This window comes from Mastigoproctus giganteus, chromosome 3 (assembly GCF_048544385.1).
Source record: "Mastigoproctus giganteus isolate SK-2022 chromosome 3, ASM4854438v1, whole genome shotgun sequence".
In the NCBI taxonomy this organism is placed as follows: domain Eukaryota; kingdom Metazoa; phylum Arthropoda; class Arachnida; order Uropygi; family Thelyphonidae; genus Mastigoproctus; species Mastigoproctus giganteus.
The window spans coordinates 136,058,753-136,074,804 of record NC_143577.1 but is presented as its reverse complement, the minus strand read 5'-3'; the positions used below and the strand labels follow the sequence as shown (position 1 = coordinate 136,074,804).

Sequence of the window (16,052 nt, the reverse complement as noted above, 5' to 3'; positions counted from 1 at the left end):
GATTATACACTAGCTGATCCGGAAGCTTCCTAGAGAGTTACCAATAGGTTCAGTCCGGTGTACTAACCAGCGGCCGGCCTGCGAACACCGTTTTAGAGCTGTACCCTCGAAATGTAAGGAATATTGGATCTCGCCACGACGTTCATCATAACCTCAAAAGTCATCAATCATACTGCATGATGGAAGAGATAGGGAAAGGTTGATCGGAACTTAGCTCTAGAGACTAAACATGGGTTCCACCATTTCAAGCCTCCAATAAGCAAAGTGGTGGTATTTCACCGGTTGATGAGAGTCATCTACCACCTAGTACTGCCTGGTAACATAGAGGGGCGGCGTTCCTCCATGTGGTGTGGGTGCCACACCTCGACCCCTGCTTACGTTGGTTCACACCTGGGTGGTCACCCACCATGTACTTGGGCATGGAGGTTATACCCAGGATTACTAACAGTCCCACCATCGTGAAGGTGCAAGCAGAGGATTTGGCTGTCACAGACCGTCCGGACTTCGCCGAAATTGGGTCCACTTTAACTTGAGTGTCACCCGAATATCAGTTCCATCAGCGTTTTAGACTCCCAGATAGCAAACAGCTTGTCTGGCATATCTGAGAGAATGTCTGTGACAACCTCAAGGACCTGGTGTGCTGACAGAAGCCCTCTCCTTCATCTCTATAGAGTTTTAATAAGATCACGCTTAGATTATGGATCACCTGTCTATGACTCCGCTAGGAAAAGTTCGCTATTACATCTGAACACCATACAGCATAGTGCCCTTAGGATAGCTGTGGGAGCCTTCAGAACATCTCAGGTCCATAGCCTGTATATTGAGGCAAATGAACACCCTTTGCATCTCAGGAGAAAACCCTTATTGTGTAATTACGTAGCAAAGATTAAAAGTATTCCGGCCCACCCTAGCTGGCAGTACCTGTTTGAACCTCAACATGCCATACTATATCACAGTAAACCTAATGAAAATCGCCCCGCAGGGCTTCGACTGCAAGAGCTTATGCTCAGTTGGGACATCAACTTTCATAATATATTCCAAGACTTCGATACGCCTGAACTTCTATGGACTGAATTCTCACCTCTCTGCGACAATCTCATTTTACGATGAGGAAAATCCTCCCTGGAAACATCAACTTTCAGCAGCTACATAAAGTACATTCCTTGAAAATTCAGAGAATGTGCAAATATATACTGATGGATCCAAAACAGTTGCAGCCGCAGAATTATTTGCTATAAAACTAGCTCTAGATTACATAAACAACAACCACATCAAGCAATCTTTGATATATACCGACTCTCTAAGTACAATCACTGCAATTCAATCTATCTTTTCTCCTCTAATAGCATTCTTAAAGAAATCCAATCCAAATTATTTTACTGTCAAACAGCCAACCAGAAGGTTACATTCTGCTGGGTCCCAGGTGGCATCCCAGGAAACGAACGTGCAGAAGACGCTGCTAAACATCCGAACTCTAGATCCTCCAGTCAATTAAAAGTGCTCTACACTGACCACAAATCCATCATTAAAACAGCATGCAGGATATAATGATCTCACCTTTGGAAAATTCAAATCAATAATAAACTGCTGCAGAGTAAAAGAGAACCACAACTGTGGATATCTAGTTTCAGGAGAAGTAGGCGACAAGAAGTGATTCTCGCAAGGCTCCGTATCGGTTATTTGCATCCAACTCACCTGTATTTGCTTATGGGAGAGAACCCAACTCAGTGTTTCTTTTGTCAGTCACAGTTAACAATAAAACACATTCTCATCCAATGTCCCCAACATTCAACAATCAGAAAATCAAGTTTTAGCTCCCTATCCAACTTACAGGAACCGTTAATCTTGTTACATATTCTTGGAAATTAAGCAAATTTCGAAGAACTGTTTAATTATTTGAAACACATAAATCTGTATAATAGACTGTGATCATAGTGACGAGCAAATCATGAACAGGCACAATATGGCCCAAGAGGCCCTTGTGGCGAAAACAGCAACAACAACAATTAAGGTTTAAATAATTAGCTTAAAAATGTATTACCATGCAAGAACCGTTGGTGAGCTCATGAACATTCTTTTTTTTTTTAACTCGTCAATTTTCGCACCCCGTAGATATAATCTGGTTCTATGCCGCTTGTCTTTTTCAAGCAAAAATATCGTTAAGCAAGTAACAACTCTTTTATGTATGGTATGTTTCAGGACATCAGTTTATTATCAACTCGATATTATATAATTTGCAAGTCAAGTAAAATATATGATCTGTTTTAAATAATTTTCAAACGAACGATTTTCAATTATCTGAATGAGAAATTTGTTATAAACATAATAATGCTCCTGTTAATATCAAATAGAATGAGATCCTTCAAGTTGAAAATCAATGTTGTTCACATAAATACTGAAGTTTTCCTTATTTTATTAACTCACTTCGTAGGTTTGCTAAACACCTGACAAGCTTAAGCAAAGGTTGTTTTTTATATATAAAACTTACATTGGATTTAGTGGAGAAGGGCCATCTGGTCGTCAAGAGCAGCAGCTACCGAGTACTTCCTGTTAGTCTTTCGGAGGTTTATATGTTAATTTTCAACCTTAGATTTACTACAATTAAATCTTTTGAAAAGGTAAGAAAACTTTATTTTTTTATTTTATCATTTACATTTTTAAATAAAAACTTCGAAATACATTTTTATTAACTAATTTTGTTATTTTTTTAATCAAATTTAAAACTGATATACGAGATTCAGCCTGTGGTAGAGTGTTTGAGTAAGGCGCCACTTGTGGTTTCCCACATCTGCGCCATCGTACTCTTGTGATGAATACAAAAATCTCTTATGCTGTTAATGGTTATTCGGTTAATTAAGAAACACATAAAATCTAAGGAAGTGCATCCAGTTGACATAGATGGACAGTGCAATGTTCAGTCAGTTTGATGTGACATTAGCACTGGGAAAGCAAAAAATGAGAGGAGTGTCTTACAGGCCTGATGAGTATGACGAACAATTGTGTGCAGAGAAATAGTGGGCCAGTAAATCAGATTGTATAATTGGGGAATTTAACTTCCCAGATATTGACTGAAACTTGTAGGTTGCTCACTCGCACGCTAGCAAGATTTTGTGGATTTTTTGAATGATTGTTTTTTGCAACAGCACATTCGAGAGGCAACCAAGGAGAGTAACACTCGTGATGTGGTTATCAGCAGTGATTATTCATGCATTAAGAATTTGCAGAGAAAGGAACCACTCGGTGGCACTGATCACAGTGCACTGATGTAGGATTTACGCAAACATATAATTACCATCAGGGGTAAAGGGAAGAGTTTTTGCTTTCGTAAAGGTGACAGCAGTGGTCTCAGGTGGTTTTTAAATTCTATTCGTTGATGATGTTACCAAGAGCAAAATGGGAAGCATTCAAGAAATTAATCTTGGAAGCTACTAGGCTTTTCACACCAAATAAGAAATACTGTCCCAGGTTTAGGCCTAAATGGATGTCAGATGAACTAAAGAGAATCGGACAAAAATATCTGATTCACCATCATTTACTCACAGGCGAAGATCATCCTCAGTGTCCATACAGTTCAGCATATTTAAAAGTTAAAGATACTGTGATTGACTGCCCTCACTCTCAACAGGCCAGTTCATCCGTCCTGTGTTTTTCTAAGAAATCTACGAGAACCAGTAAAAACTTTAGAACCATATTATTGAAGATGATGCAAATATCAACGAGTTTTTTTCTTATCTGAAAATAATTGGACTATTGATAAATTCTAAAATAGTTTTGTAAACAAAATCAAGTGGTTATGCCTAAATTTTGTTTTTAGCATTTTCCTGTGAATAGGCGCATTCACAGCAGCCACAGCAGCTTATGCGCCGTTAAACCCCCATAACACACACACACACACACAGTGGCGGATCCAGAAAAAAAGGAGGATCACCATTTTGTGTCGTGTTTGTGCACAAACAAGGCACAGAACACAATAAATTTGACACTCAAACATTATGTGACTGGCGGACACAGGCACACAGCTAAAGTCTGAATTACTTTGAAGTCAACGGTACCACGACCAAACTGCGTGACGCCTCGAACTAGAATGGCGATCACATCAGCATCAGTCATTTAAAAATAGCTGAGCCACAATGCAAAAATAGATAAATTCCTATGTTAAGAATGAAAAAAAAAAAATTTTTTTTTGTAGCTAAAGGGAATTTAAACGGTTGGTGAATATTCTCCGAAAAACGACAGGGGGGTGGGCATGTTCCCCGGTGCCCCTACCCTGAATTCGCCACTGCACACTCTCTATTAACTCAAACTCAAAGATTACTTGCAAATATTTCTAATTTGTTTATTTTCAGGTATCTCTGATCCTTCAAGCATGCCTTGCCTCTCTTTATCCTCTAACCTGTCAACAAATATTCCAAACAGTGAATGCAGCACAAATAGAATGTTTCCTTACATGGGAAGATTTCATGCAGAGATTTGATACCTTAAGACGAGCGCCGATTTTAGTTCTCAGAAAAGACAAAACTGTTATGTTTGCCCACCCAACAATGAGAGAATGGTTGTTAAGGAGACAAGAGAATGAAAATCCAAAATTTCTCTGTGATTCAAGGTAAGAATAATATTTTCCATTGTTTTGATATTTGTGATATGCAAAACATTACTTGATTAAATGGACTCCATCACTGATGATTGAAAGAGAATAGGTCAATGGTACAGTTGGTCAACTGACACCTATTTAACGGCACAGCTAGTTGACACAATTCTTCGAGATGACAGTTAATAAATTAGATAATTGGTTGAGAAGATATTGGCTGCAAAGATAGCATTTGAAATATTAACGATCTCCTGGAAAAGAGTGATGTTATTAATAATGATAAATTTATGTTTTTTATCTTTTATTTAAAATAGCCTGCTGTATTCAATTGGTCGAGCACTAGTGTGCAGAAGCAAACCGTTAGAGATCAATGCGGTCATGGTTTGATCTAGCGGCTAATTACGGTAATGATTTAAATCCCTCCAAAATGATTAGTTGTAAATTCTTGAGTCATACTATTAACAAATTAAATGAAAATAAAAACCAAATAAAAAATAAAATAAATTGAGTATTCATATTAATATTAGTAGTTTCATATGCTACAAACAAGCAACTTAGAAACAAAAAACCTAACCACATCCTTTGTCCGTGCCAACTAATAATTTAACTACTTTATATAATTCTTCTTTAAAAATATTGAAACTACGAGGTTGACATAAACAGGAGATAGAAACTTGTTCCAAAAATTATTCTTTTGTTTTAACGAAGTTTTCGCGGATCTGTCCTGCAACTATTCTTTCCCAATTTAAATTTATGACTCCTTGCATCCAGATCGTTGTCAAAGAAAAAATAGCAATGCCAACAGAATTTAGTTTACCAATTTCCTTTAAACTTGAAGTCATGGCACAACATATGAGAAGCATAAATTTTCTTTTAATTTCGGGAAAAAGGTTATCGCTTTTTTTTGGATTTTGTTTGGAGTATACCAGTATCTCATATTTTTTTAATGGATGCAATCTTTATAACAATTTTTATGACTTTTAAATAAAAATGAATTTAAAACTTGTTTTTCACACCTTTATTAAAAAACAAATTAAAAGTAGAAAAATATTACGCACGTGAAATATAAAGACCAACTGTTATTTTCTGTGTGGGAGCTAAATAATTTTGTTTTAACTGAGAAGAAGTGGAAGAGAAATTATTGCTGTAGCTAAAAGTAAATAAGACACTTAGGGCTAATTAGGATCCATCCAGTTATATTAAAAATGCGGAAAAAAAGGTAAGCAAATCATTGGCCATAATTATGAGAGCATCCATGGATTCATATAAATTGGAGGCGTTCAAATATGTCCCCCATTCACAAATTGGAATCGAAGCGAGCAATAGACCTGTAAGCTTGATCTCTGTTACATCGAAAATACCAGAAGAAAAATTTAACTGTCATCGCAATGACAGTTCTTCTTAAAAGAAAATGGAATATCTTTTTTTAAGAAGAAGAAAAGACGAATTTAAAAAGAATAATAAGAAGAAATGATTCTTGAAGAATCTCCCAGAAATTCTCTGAGGTATATTACGTTAAGGCTTGCTAACTGGAAGTCTAAAAATGATGGAACTAATATTTATGTGACATTTGCGTGAAGTGTGCCGAATTTCGATCAAGTCTAACTTTATGCGACAACCAAATCCTCTGCTTTTACCCACCTCGACGTGGGCTCCTGTACATGGTGAGGGGACCTCCCAGTGATGCTGCTGGTCTTACAGATTAGCATCACTGGGATCCAATGCCCATACCTTGGTTCCAGGGTTACATCAGTGGAATCCAGTGTGTGTGTGCAGCCGTGCGCAGCGACCCGTGGAAACTCGGAAAGGGGATCCTGGTGGTTGATTGGACCAGCCTTGATACACCACTTTGGCCCCTGCTTCGACAAGACAGGTGGTCCCGAACCGGCCTGACTGGGATCAATCAGCGGGTGGTTTTTATTGCTTGGGTCAACTGCATTCCAATAAGTCTCCCTCCCTTTGGTCCTGGAACGGGATCAAGGCTTACTGGAAACGTGGGTATGGTGCTGCTAAGCGAACTTGGCGTCCCATTCGTGTATGCAGTACCTGCTAGTTCATGAGTGGGCGTCCCTTCGTAGGGCTCCGTGGTGGGTGAGGGCATCTGAAATTTTTATCTTACTCATATGAGTAATTTAATTCCTATTTCTTTTGAGGGCCCCAACAAAGCCCCTACCTAATCAAGATGATAACGCAGAAAACACCTCTGTAAAAAGAGACAGAACTGAGGATACACCACCATCAGTGACACCGCTCTTCCTCATTCTCCATTCGACCAGAGAGCAGTCAACTGAGAAGATGTCACCCTTCTTTATCCAGAAAGGATTAGAAGGGTTGACAGGATCACCCAAATCTGTAAAACGACTGCGTTCTGCCAACCTTTTGGTCGACGCTATAAATATGAAACAGGCAGAAAAAAATCATGAAAAGCCACATCAATAGGGGGAATACCTATCACTGTAAATCCCCACAAAACTTTGAACTCTTCACTAGGTGTCATTTCAGAGTGGGACCTTCTTGATGTCTCTGAAGAAGAGATCTGCTCTAAATTGAAAGAACAAGGAGTGACGGCTGTCAAAAGAATATCAATGCGATAGGATGGGAATCTCGTCCCTACCCGAGTTCTCATCCTAACGTTTAACGCCCCACGGCTCCAAGTTCCATAAAGGCAGGGTACTTAAACTGCCCAGTGAGGATTTATATTCCAAACCAGCTGAGGTGTTTTAGATGCCAAAAAGACGGCCACTCACAAACATCTTGTTGTGGTAACCCTGCCTGTGCTTAATGTGGTGCGAAAGACCACGAGAGCAAGGAATGTTCAGCTTCCAAACCGATCTGTGTAAATTGCCAACAAGAGCATCCTGCCTATTCCATAGCATGCCAGCGGTGGAAGGATGAAAAAAGATCTGAAAACAGAGCTGAATATCTCCTACCCAGAGGCTGGAAAACGAATACAACCAATAAATAGCGGGAAGCCTTCATATGCTCAGAAGGTTTCTGCGAAGTGCACTATCGATACACAAACTGAGATGACTGTACCACCAAGAGAGAGTCATTCACATCGATTATACCCTATTTATTGCGTTCACAAAAGCCCACCAAAAAACACAGTCAGCTGCCACTCCTATATCCGTACCTCCTAGTATTCTTCCACTACCAAAACCGTAAAGAAGGGCAACCAATAATAACAGAAACTGGATGTAGAGGACAAGGAGGTACTGGACAAATGTCTTGGAACTCTTTGCAGAGGAATAAATGGACACTGGAGAGCGTCCATATGTCCACAAAAGAGATAAACCCAAGACTGACAAAAGTAAGCCCTCAGCACCTCGGAAGTAACCTGATGGACCTACCAAGTCAAAATAATGGCTAAATTCCTGCAATGGAATTGTCGTGGATTCCGGCGAAATACTGATGACATCAAAGCCCTCCTGAAAAAGCACGAGCCAGTTTGCTTTTGCTTGCAGGAGATTTACCTAAAGGCAAATGATGATCCCACCATACATAACGTCTCAATTTTTCGTAAGGATCGAATTGCGGATGGTCCTGCTCATGGAGGAGTCGCCATCCTTGTGGGCAACCAGACCCCAGTTCGGCCCTTGCTAATTACAACCAGGATAAAGGTTGTTGCAATTCGCCTTACAGTGGGAATTTTATTAACCGTCTGCTCTATTTATTTGCCACCTGGGCCTGACATCTCCCAGGAAGACCTTGACGATCCTGTAATGCAGTTGTCTTCCCCTTTCTTACTTCTCAGGGATTTCAATGGACATAATATTCTGTGGGGTAGTGCTAGCATCAATGGAAGGGGACGAGTCATAGAACATATGCTAAATGACAATGACCTTTCCCTTCTAAATATTGGAACAAACACCTTCTTCCACATGCCTACCCGTACGTTTTCTGCCATTGATCTATCTATCTGCTCCATTTCTCTTCTCCGTTCACTCACTTGGGAAGTGGAGGAGAACCCACATGGAAGTGATCACTTCCCTGTGATAACTTGCATACACACTGGAAGACCATGTCTGCCTTTTAGGTTACCACGGTGGAAGTTTGATCAGGCTGATTGGAACGCCTTTCAACATCAGGCAAATTTTGAAATCACTATGGTCAGTCAGGAGCCTATCAATGATGCAGTTACGTACATTGCAGAAAACATCGACCATGCAGCTGCAATCGCAATCCCAAAAACATCTGCCCGGTTTCCACCTTTTCCCAAACCATGGTAGAATTCACAATGCACAGAAGATAAAAAGGCGCAAAACAAAGCATGGGGGATATTCCGCCGATATCACACCATGGCCAACCTTACAGCCTTTAAACGCGCACGAGCGAAAGCTCGGTACACTCGCCACCAGAGTTAGAAGAAATCATGGATCCGTTTTACGTCATCGATTACCCAGTCTACCAGTGTTAAGGTTGTCTGGGATAAAATCCGAAAAGATGAGGGGTGGCCAAATATACATCCCACCCCTCATCGATTCTAGACTATAATGGATGCACTATTGCAGAGCCAACTGCAATAGCCAATGCTCTTGGGGAAATATTTTCAAACATCTCTGGGATATCATCCTATTCCCCAGAATTTCTAGTCCTGAAACATAAAAGAGAAAAACAGGCACTAAATTTCACACTAAAGGACCTTTGTTCCTACAACGAACCATTCACTATGCAGGAATTAAAAAGAGCTCTCTCACTTTCTAAAGCAAGCGCTGTTGGACCAAATGGAATCCATTATGAAATGGTGAAGCACCTCTCCCCAACATTTATGGATCACCTGCTCCTTTTGTATAACAAAATCTATACTAAAGAGCAGTTTCCGGATGCCTGACACATGGCAATTGTTCTTGCCTTTGCGAAGCCAGGAAAGGATCCTAAAAGGCCTACTAATTATTGTCCTTCCGGTCTGACCAGCTGTCTGTGCAAAATCATGGAGAGAATGGTTAATCTTCGTTTACTGTGGTATTTAGAATCAAACCGCCTTCTCTCCAACGTTCAGTGCGGATTCCACAGAAACTGGTCCACTCTGGACCATCTTATTAGACTGGAAACATCCATCCGCGATGCTTTCCTAAAACGTGAACACTTGGTGTCAGTGTTCTTTGACATGGAGAAAGCGTATGACACAACTTGAAGATTTGGCATCTTAAAAGATTTGCATGACCTTGGTCTTAGAGGGCATCTCCCCATTTTTATTAAAAACTTTCTAGCCAAGCAATCCTTCCAAGATCGTGTAGGATCCTCATTCTCTCGTCCATTTTGCCAAGAGGAGGGAGTACCGCAAGGATCAGTATTAAATGTTACGCTTTTTGCCATAAAAGTAAATTCCATACCAGAACAACTTCCTCCAACTGTAAATAGCGCCCTCTATGTTTATGACTTTAGCCTAATTTGTTAGTCATACAATATGAGGGTTATTGAAAGACAACTGCAACATTCCATTAATCGCCTTAATTCTTGGGCACTTGCTAATGGATTCAGGTTCTCGCCGCAGAAGACCATTTGCGTACACTTTTGTCATAAGCTTATGTAGTAAGAGAAAGACCTCTTTTCCGAGCCACCTGACGCTCTTACCTGTTTCCTTTGATATGTGACTGTTTCCCACCCTCTCGAGGGTTCACTTCTTCCACTTTCTGCCTAGGTGGGAGAAATACCACCCAACCCGAGGATCAGCATGCACAGGCGACCCTCGCGGAGACCATCTAGAGGATTATGTGCAGCTTGGCTACCTAGCGGTGTGTGCAGGCAACGTGGGATTTCACCCGGGCCCTCCAGCCAAAAGCTAGAATACACAACCGAACCGAACACAATATATTATATAGAATACACAACACTTTCTGGTTTTGAAAGTGATACTTTTTGTCTCCACAGAGTTCATATAGCGCAGATGGCGCCATATCAATTCTGTGGAGACAAAGAGTATCACTCTGGAGAGAAACAGTAACAGCAGTTTGTGTGTGTAGTGTTTGTGTATGTGGCGGTGTGATGTTTTTTCTTTGTTGAGTGGCCAGCATCAGGCGATTTAGAAGCCAGGAATGGCAACAAACCCCATGTTGATCACTCCTAGCCGTCTCTCATTTCTTGCTAATCTATTTACTCCTGTTGGGTGCATCAAGAATCGAGGATCTGGGCAAGCTGTTTGAAACGTAGAAAAGGATAGCGGATGTATAGAAGGCAGAAGATGAGGAGATGGGATTGGGAGAGGGGGGGAATAGTGATAGAAAAATTTATAGGAGAGTTAGAGGTAGAAGTAAGCGAGAGAAGTTGTTAGTAAACTTATAGAGTGCTGTAGTCCTTCAGCAGCAGTAAGCAGTAATAATCCCAACCGCAGGTGGGGATCAGCAGAGAGGATCCCATCCTCGAAAGAATGGGGTCTACAGTGTTTTCTGTAAGTGAAGTGAAGTATCCATCAGTGAATACGGATGAACAGATTTCCCACTCCCGGTTGGTTGAGGGTCAGCAAGAAGATCCAACTTCAGAGGGTCTGAGGTCACGAGGGCTCTCCTCTACGATGGAGATGGTATCCATCGTTGTTTCTTATTGTGCTGAGGTGTACATCGTTGGAAATATGGTCACAAGCATGATAGGTATGGAATTGGTTGTATGGTCCATGTTGCAGTCATGTGGGGAATGAAGCCATTTGAGTTCTTCACCCTTGAGGACCTGTCCGTGACTTATGTCATGACCAGCAATAGAAGATCTGCAGAAACGATCTTGCAGTACGTGGTCACAGGTGAGGAATTCTTTGATAAAGTATTGCAGTAGCCGCGTCTCAATCAAGTTTGTTCTCTTGCTTCAATATGTGAGATTAATTTGGTCGCAATAGGAGGATTGGTATCATTATTGTTCGTCTGGTCAATGTGATCTGCCGCCCGGGCTAGCCAGGTAGGTAAAGTTCCTGCCTGGCAACCCAAAGGTAAATTGTGAAGTGTGTTTAGGGTCAATCGGCATCAGGGGTTTCCCCCATCTCCGCGTTGTTTTCATTGTGGGTGAACCAGTTTGCTGGGAAATGCCAGAGATTTAAAAGTGAAAGTGTATGGATATTGTATATGTGTCGTGTCAAGTATCGTTATTCATCTGGTCGTTTAGCCGCTGACCCCTACTAAGGCCCAACGGTGCCCCACTTTCGCCCCTTGGAGGCAGACCAGGAAACACCAGTAGACTAAGATTTACTCTGGCAGGTCCTGTCGCTTAATTTCCTGAGATTTTTCGGCTGCTAGGACCTAAAACAAAAAAAAAAAAAAAAAAACAAGAAGAGAGGAAAAAAATATATACAGTGTATGTATACTGTATTTATATACACTCAGCAAAATACCTTTTCCCACGTAAGGCTTATTATATTAATTAACCTATTATATATGTTTTTTCATTTTTATCGGGGGTACGGTTGGCTGGGGACTGCCTCGATTTTCAAACTATGGAGGGTTCTTGCACTATAACTTATCTAATTATGGTATATATATATATATATATATATATATATAAAACATAGAAATAAATGATAAAGGACATAGTAAGATGGGAAAGTTATTAACAACAACGTGCCATGCCTAATGGAAGATATGAGAAGAAAAGAATGTTAAGATCCTAATGAATTAAGTGGAAAAATTGGCTGAATTGATAAGCCAAATCATATTTACAAAAGCTAGAAAAAAGTGGTAATTAATGCATATTAAAAAGTAGTAATAAATAGAAATGAAAATAATGAAAATAACAATTGGTACATAGATCAGATAATTCATCAGGGGACTACACCCGGTAACAATAACAATTGGTACATCTATGTACCAATTGTTATTTTCATTATTTTCATTTCTATTTATTACTACTTTTTAATATGCATTAATTACCACTTTTTTCTAGCTTTTGTAAATATGATTTGGCTTATCAATTCAGCCAATTTTTTCCACTTAATTCATTAGGATCTTAACATTCTTTTCTTCTCATATCTTCCATTAGGCATGGCACGTTGTTGTTAATAACTTTCCCATCTTACTATGTCCTTTATCATTTATTTCTATGTTTTATTTTATAGTTGTATCCTGTTCTGTAGCCTTGCGCGTCCAGGTACATCTATTCTCTATTTTCTTTTTCTTTTCCTTTCTTTACCTTTTTCTTCTCCTTTCTTTACCTTTTTCACCTGTTTTATATACTATATATATATATATATATATATATATATATATATATTTTTTTTTTTTTTTTTTTTGGTAAATTCGATGAGGAATAACGCTAAATTTTTGAAAGGTCGAGTGTATGGGCGAAAAACGTACTTTGATGATTAAATCAATTCCTTTGAGTAGGGCATTCTCTTGCGTATGTGGTAGAGTGGGTGGGGAGACTGAAGTCTGGGGGGAAAAGACAAAAGTATGAAGTCGAGAGCGGAGGCGACCCCAAGTCACAGTGAGGCATGCCCATGCTCCACCAGAAGGGAAAGTAGGAAAGGGGAGGAGAAAGTAAGACCGTCTCATCCCTGCTGGGGATAGGGGTATTAAAGATGAAGGAGGCTAGGGAGCCCTCTTCAAGTCGCCAAATGGCGTTTGGCAGCTGCGCTGCATAAATCTCTTTTCTTCAGTGTCGAGCCGATTTCAGTCCAGTCGCTCATGGGGTAAGCTCCGTCCTTGTGTTTTTCACTTTCTTGTTTCAGGGTTTTTCTCTTTAATATTTTTCTCTTATTTCTCTAAAGAGAGGGTTTTTCTCTTTAATTGAAGTACACAGCCCCTGTGTACTTCATTGGTATTTTATGGTCTTGTATCTTTCGTCAGACACGATTTATGGTAATTAGCAGTTTTCTCCTCTCAAAGGGGTCCTGCACATATTGAAAAAGTGCTCTGTATTCCTCTTCTGAGTAAACGAAGTGGGATTCCAGTCCTTTCGAAAATGTAGTGTATCTTTGTGATCAGGATGTCTCTGAGATCTTAGTATTCTGGGTAGTCGTAGACCAAGTGGTTACAGTTCTCGACTTCCCCACACTTGCAGTTGGAGTCCTCAACAAGGCTGAACCTGAGCAGCTTCTCCTTAAAGGGTCCATGACCAGTAAGCAGCGAAGTCAAGTGCTTCCCCGGAGAGTACAAGGCCGGTTGTTTGGGGTATATTTTGCTGAGGTCGGGGAGGAATTTTCGTGTGATTTCTCCTTTTGTTGTATCGGTCCATCTTTGTTGCCCCTCCCGGAGTAGGTTGGCCTGTAATTGGACATTTTCTGTTTTTGTTCTACTCGCTGGGTCAATTATGAAATCCTGGAAGGTGGCAGCAACACCCTCCCCCCCCTGGCTTGCAGGAAGAGCAAGCCAGCTTTTACAGCCTCCAAATCGAAGGGGAGCGCTCCAGCAAGCACTTGCAACGTTTGTGTGCTTACTGTTCTGCATGCTCGTGTGGTTGTTAATAAAATGGTCCTTTGTATCATATCCAGAGTTCTTCAATTGACTGCAAGAGTCGTTTTACTGTACCAAACTGCCGCAGCATAAGTTATCGCAGGGATGAAGGTTGCCTTATAGTACAACATTAGTGTTGTTTTTTTAATCCCCAGTCTTTTCTCGTAATCCTCGCCACCAGTGCCGAGTAACGTCTTATCTTCGTCCTTGTATAGGTGAGGTTGAAAGGATAAGTTTTTGTCTAGGATAACTCCTAGATGTTTCATTTGGTTGGCAAGTTTAATGGTCACACCTTCTATATTAATTTCTGGTGGATGCCGTATTTGCAGGGTTCCTTTTAGTAGAATAGATGTGGTTTTCGTCGGTTAAATTTTTGACTGGTTTCTTGTGGCCCAGTGTTGTAGTTTCTGTAAAGCTTGGTTTGCGGTGATTTCCAGTTGGGCTCTTGAATCAACCTCAATGGTAAGAATAAGGTCGTCCGCAAAGGCCTGGGCCTCGACCAGCCCCAGGTCCAGGTTGAGGAGCTCGTCGAGTACCATGTTCCAAAGGAGTGGCCCGAAGACAGTCCTCTGCGGGCAGCCCCTGTGTACAGATCTTGTGACATTTTGGTAGTTGGCATTTATTTTTACTTTCCTGTAAGATAGGTAGTCCTCCATTACCTTGTATAGGTTGATAGGGATTGCAGCCTTCCTTAGTCTGCCAGGACGCAAGGCCAACATAGTGAGTCGAACGCCCTGGAAAAATCATTTGACATGACTAGTAGGTATTTTTTTCTGCATTCCTACGCCTTTCGAAGCAGATTTCCAAGTGCAACCACTGTGGAGGAACCCGGCTAAATCCGAACTGATTCCTAGCTGCCAGGTTTGCTCTCTCATAAAGTGTAAAGTGTAAAATGTATTGATGTCTAACGGCACCAGGGATTTCCCCCATCTCCGCGTTGCTTTCATTGTAAGTGTACCAGTTCACTGGGAAGGCCAGGGATTTAAAAGTGTATGGATTTTGTATAACTGTAATGTTATGTATCGTTGTTCATCTGGCCATTTAGCCGCTGGACCCCTACTGAGGCCCAACGTTGCCCACACTTGGCCCCGTGGAGGCAGACCAGGTACACAGTAGTATGGTGCTTTACTCTGGCAGGCCCTGCCACCTAGTTTCCTGAGATTTCAGTGGCTAGGGCCTATGTAAAAAAAAAAAAAAAAAAAATTGTAATGCAACACGCGGCGATTTTCAGGGTAAGACGCTAAGAGATTATTAGAGGCCAAAAGGGCATGCGTGTCTTGATTTGAACAATTAAAATTTTGGTAGTGTGGGGCATTCGCTATGATATTTAGTCAGAGTGGGGAGGAGAGTGAAGGCTGGGGGGAAAAGTCAGAAATATGGGATCAATAGGGAAGACGGCCCCAGAGAAGGTCAGTGGGCATGCCCATGCCCCACTAGGAGGAAAAGAGGGATGGGCGAAGGGGAGAGATAAACAGCAGAGCCGTCCCCTCTCTCCCCCGCCCAGGAATTGGAGTAAAAGCCCTGTGCAAGTGAGCACAGGTGTAGGATCGCCTTGTGGCGTCGGCAGCAATGCTCGTGTAGTCCCAGTAGTTGAAGTGTCCAAGCCGTGAAAGTTCGTCATTCCTGGGACAGTCCCGACCTGTCTAGTAGTAGTAATGTATATCCATTTTTGTGCAGGCGATGCATGAGCGGATATCCTCACACTCGTCATTCATATTTCCGCGTCTCTATCAGATAGGTCGTTGTGCTAAGAGTCCGCGAGGTCCCTCCTTTTTGAAGTTTCTTATATTGAAGTTGTGTTTTGCGCTGCAGGGGTAAGCAGCTCTTGCACAAGTTTCTCCTTATTATTGTGGTTCCCTGTGAACAGCAATTCGTGTTTTTCGCTGGGTGAACAACTCCTGCGCGAATTTGGCTAGTGCCTTGTACTCTTCGCATGAATCTAGTAGGTGCGACTCGAGATGTCTTGGGAAGTATGTGGTTGCTGTCATAAGTCTGCAGCGTAGGTCTTCGTAGTTGGTACATTCATACATTATGTGTGTCCAGGTTTCTGGCTCCCCACAAGAGCAACGTGGGTCCTCTAGGATTCTGAAAGT

At 41.1% G+C, this 16,052-nt stretch overlaps 1 protein-coding gene across 4 annotated transcripts in view; it reads left to right on the top strand.

Annotated features, from left to right (window-relative positions):
• rols (zinc-RING finger and ankyrin repeat domain-containing protein rolling pebbles) overlaps positions 1-16,052 on the top strand; it is a 428,429-nt gene that overhangs the window by 284,730 nt on the left and 127,647 nt on the right. For all 4 annotated transcript variants that reach the window (XM_090369443.1, XM_090369444.1, XM_090369445.1 and 1 more), the window contains 2 exons: positions 2,432-2,618; positions 4,347-4,603. In XM_090369443.1, coding sequence (XP_090225569.1) covers positions 2,432-2,618; positions 4,347-4,603 — 444 coding nt within the window. The remainder of the gene's footprint in view (positions 1-2,431; positions 2,619-4,346; positions 4,604-16,052) is intronic.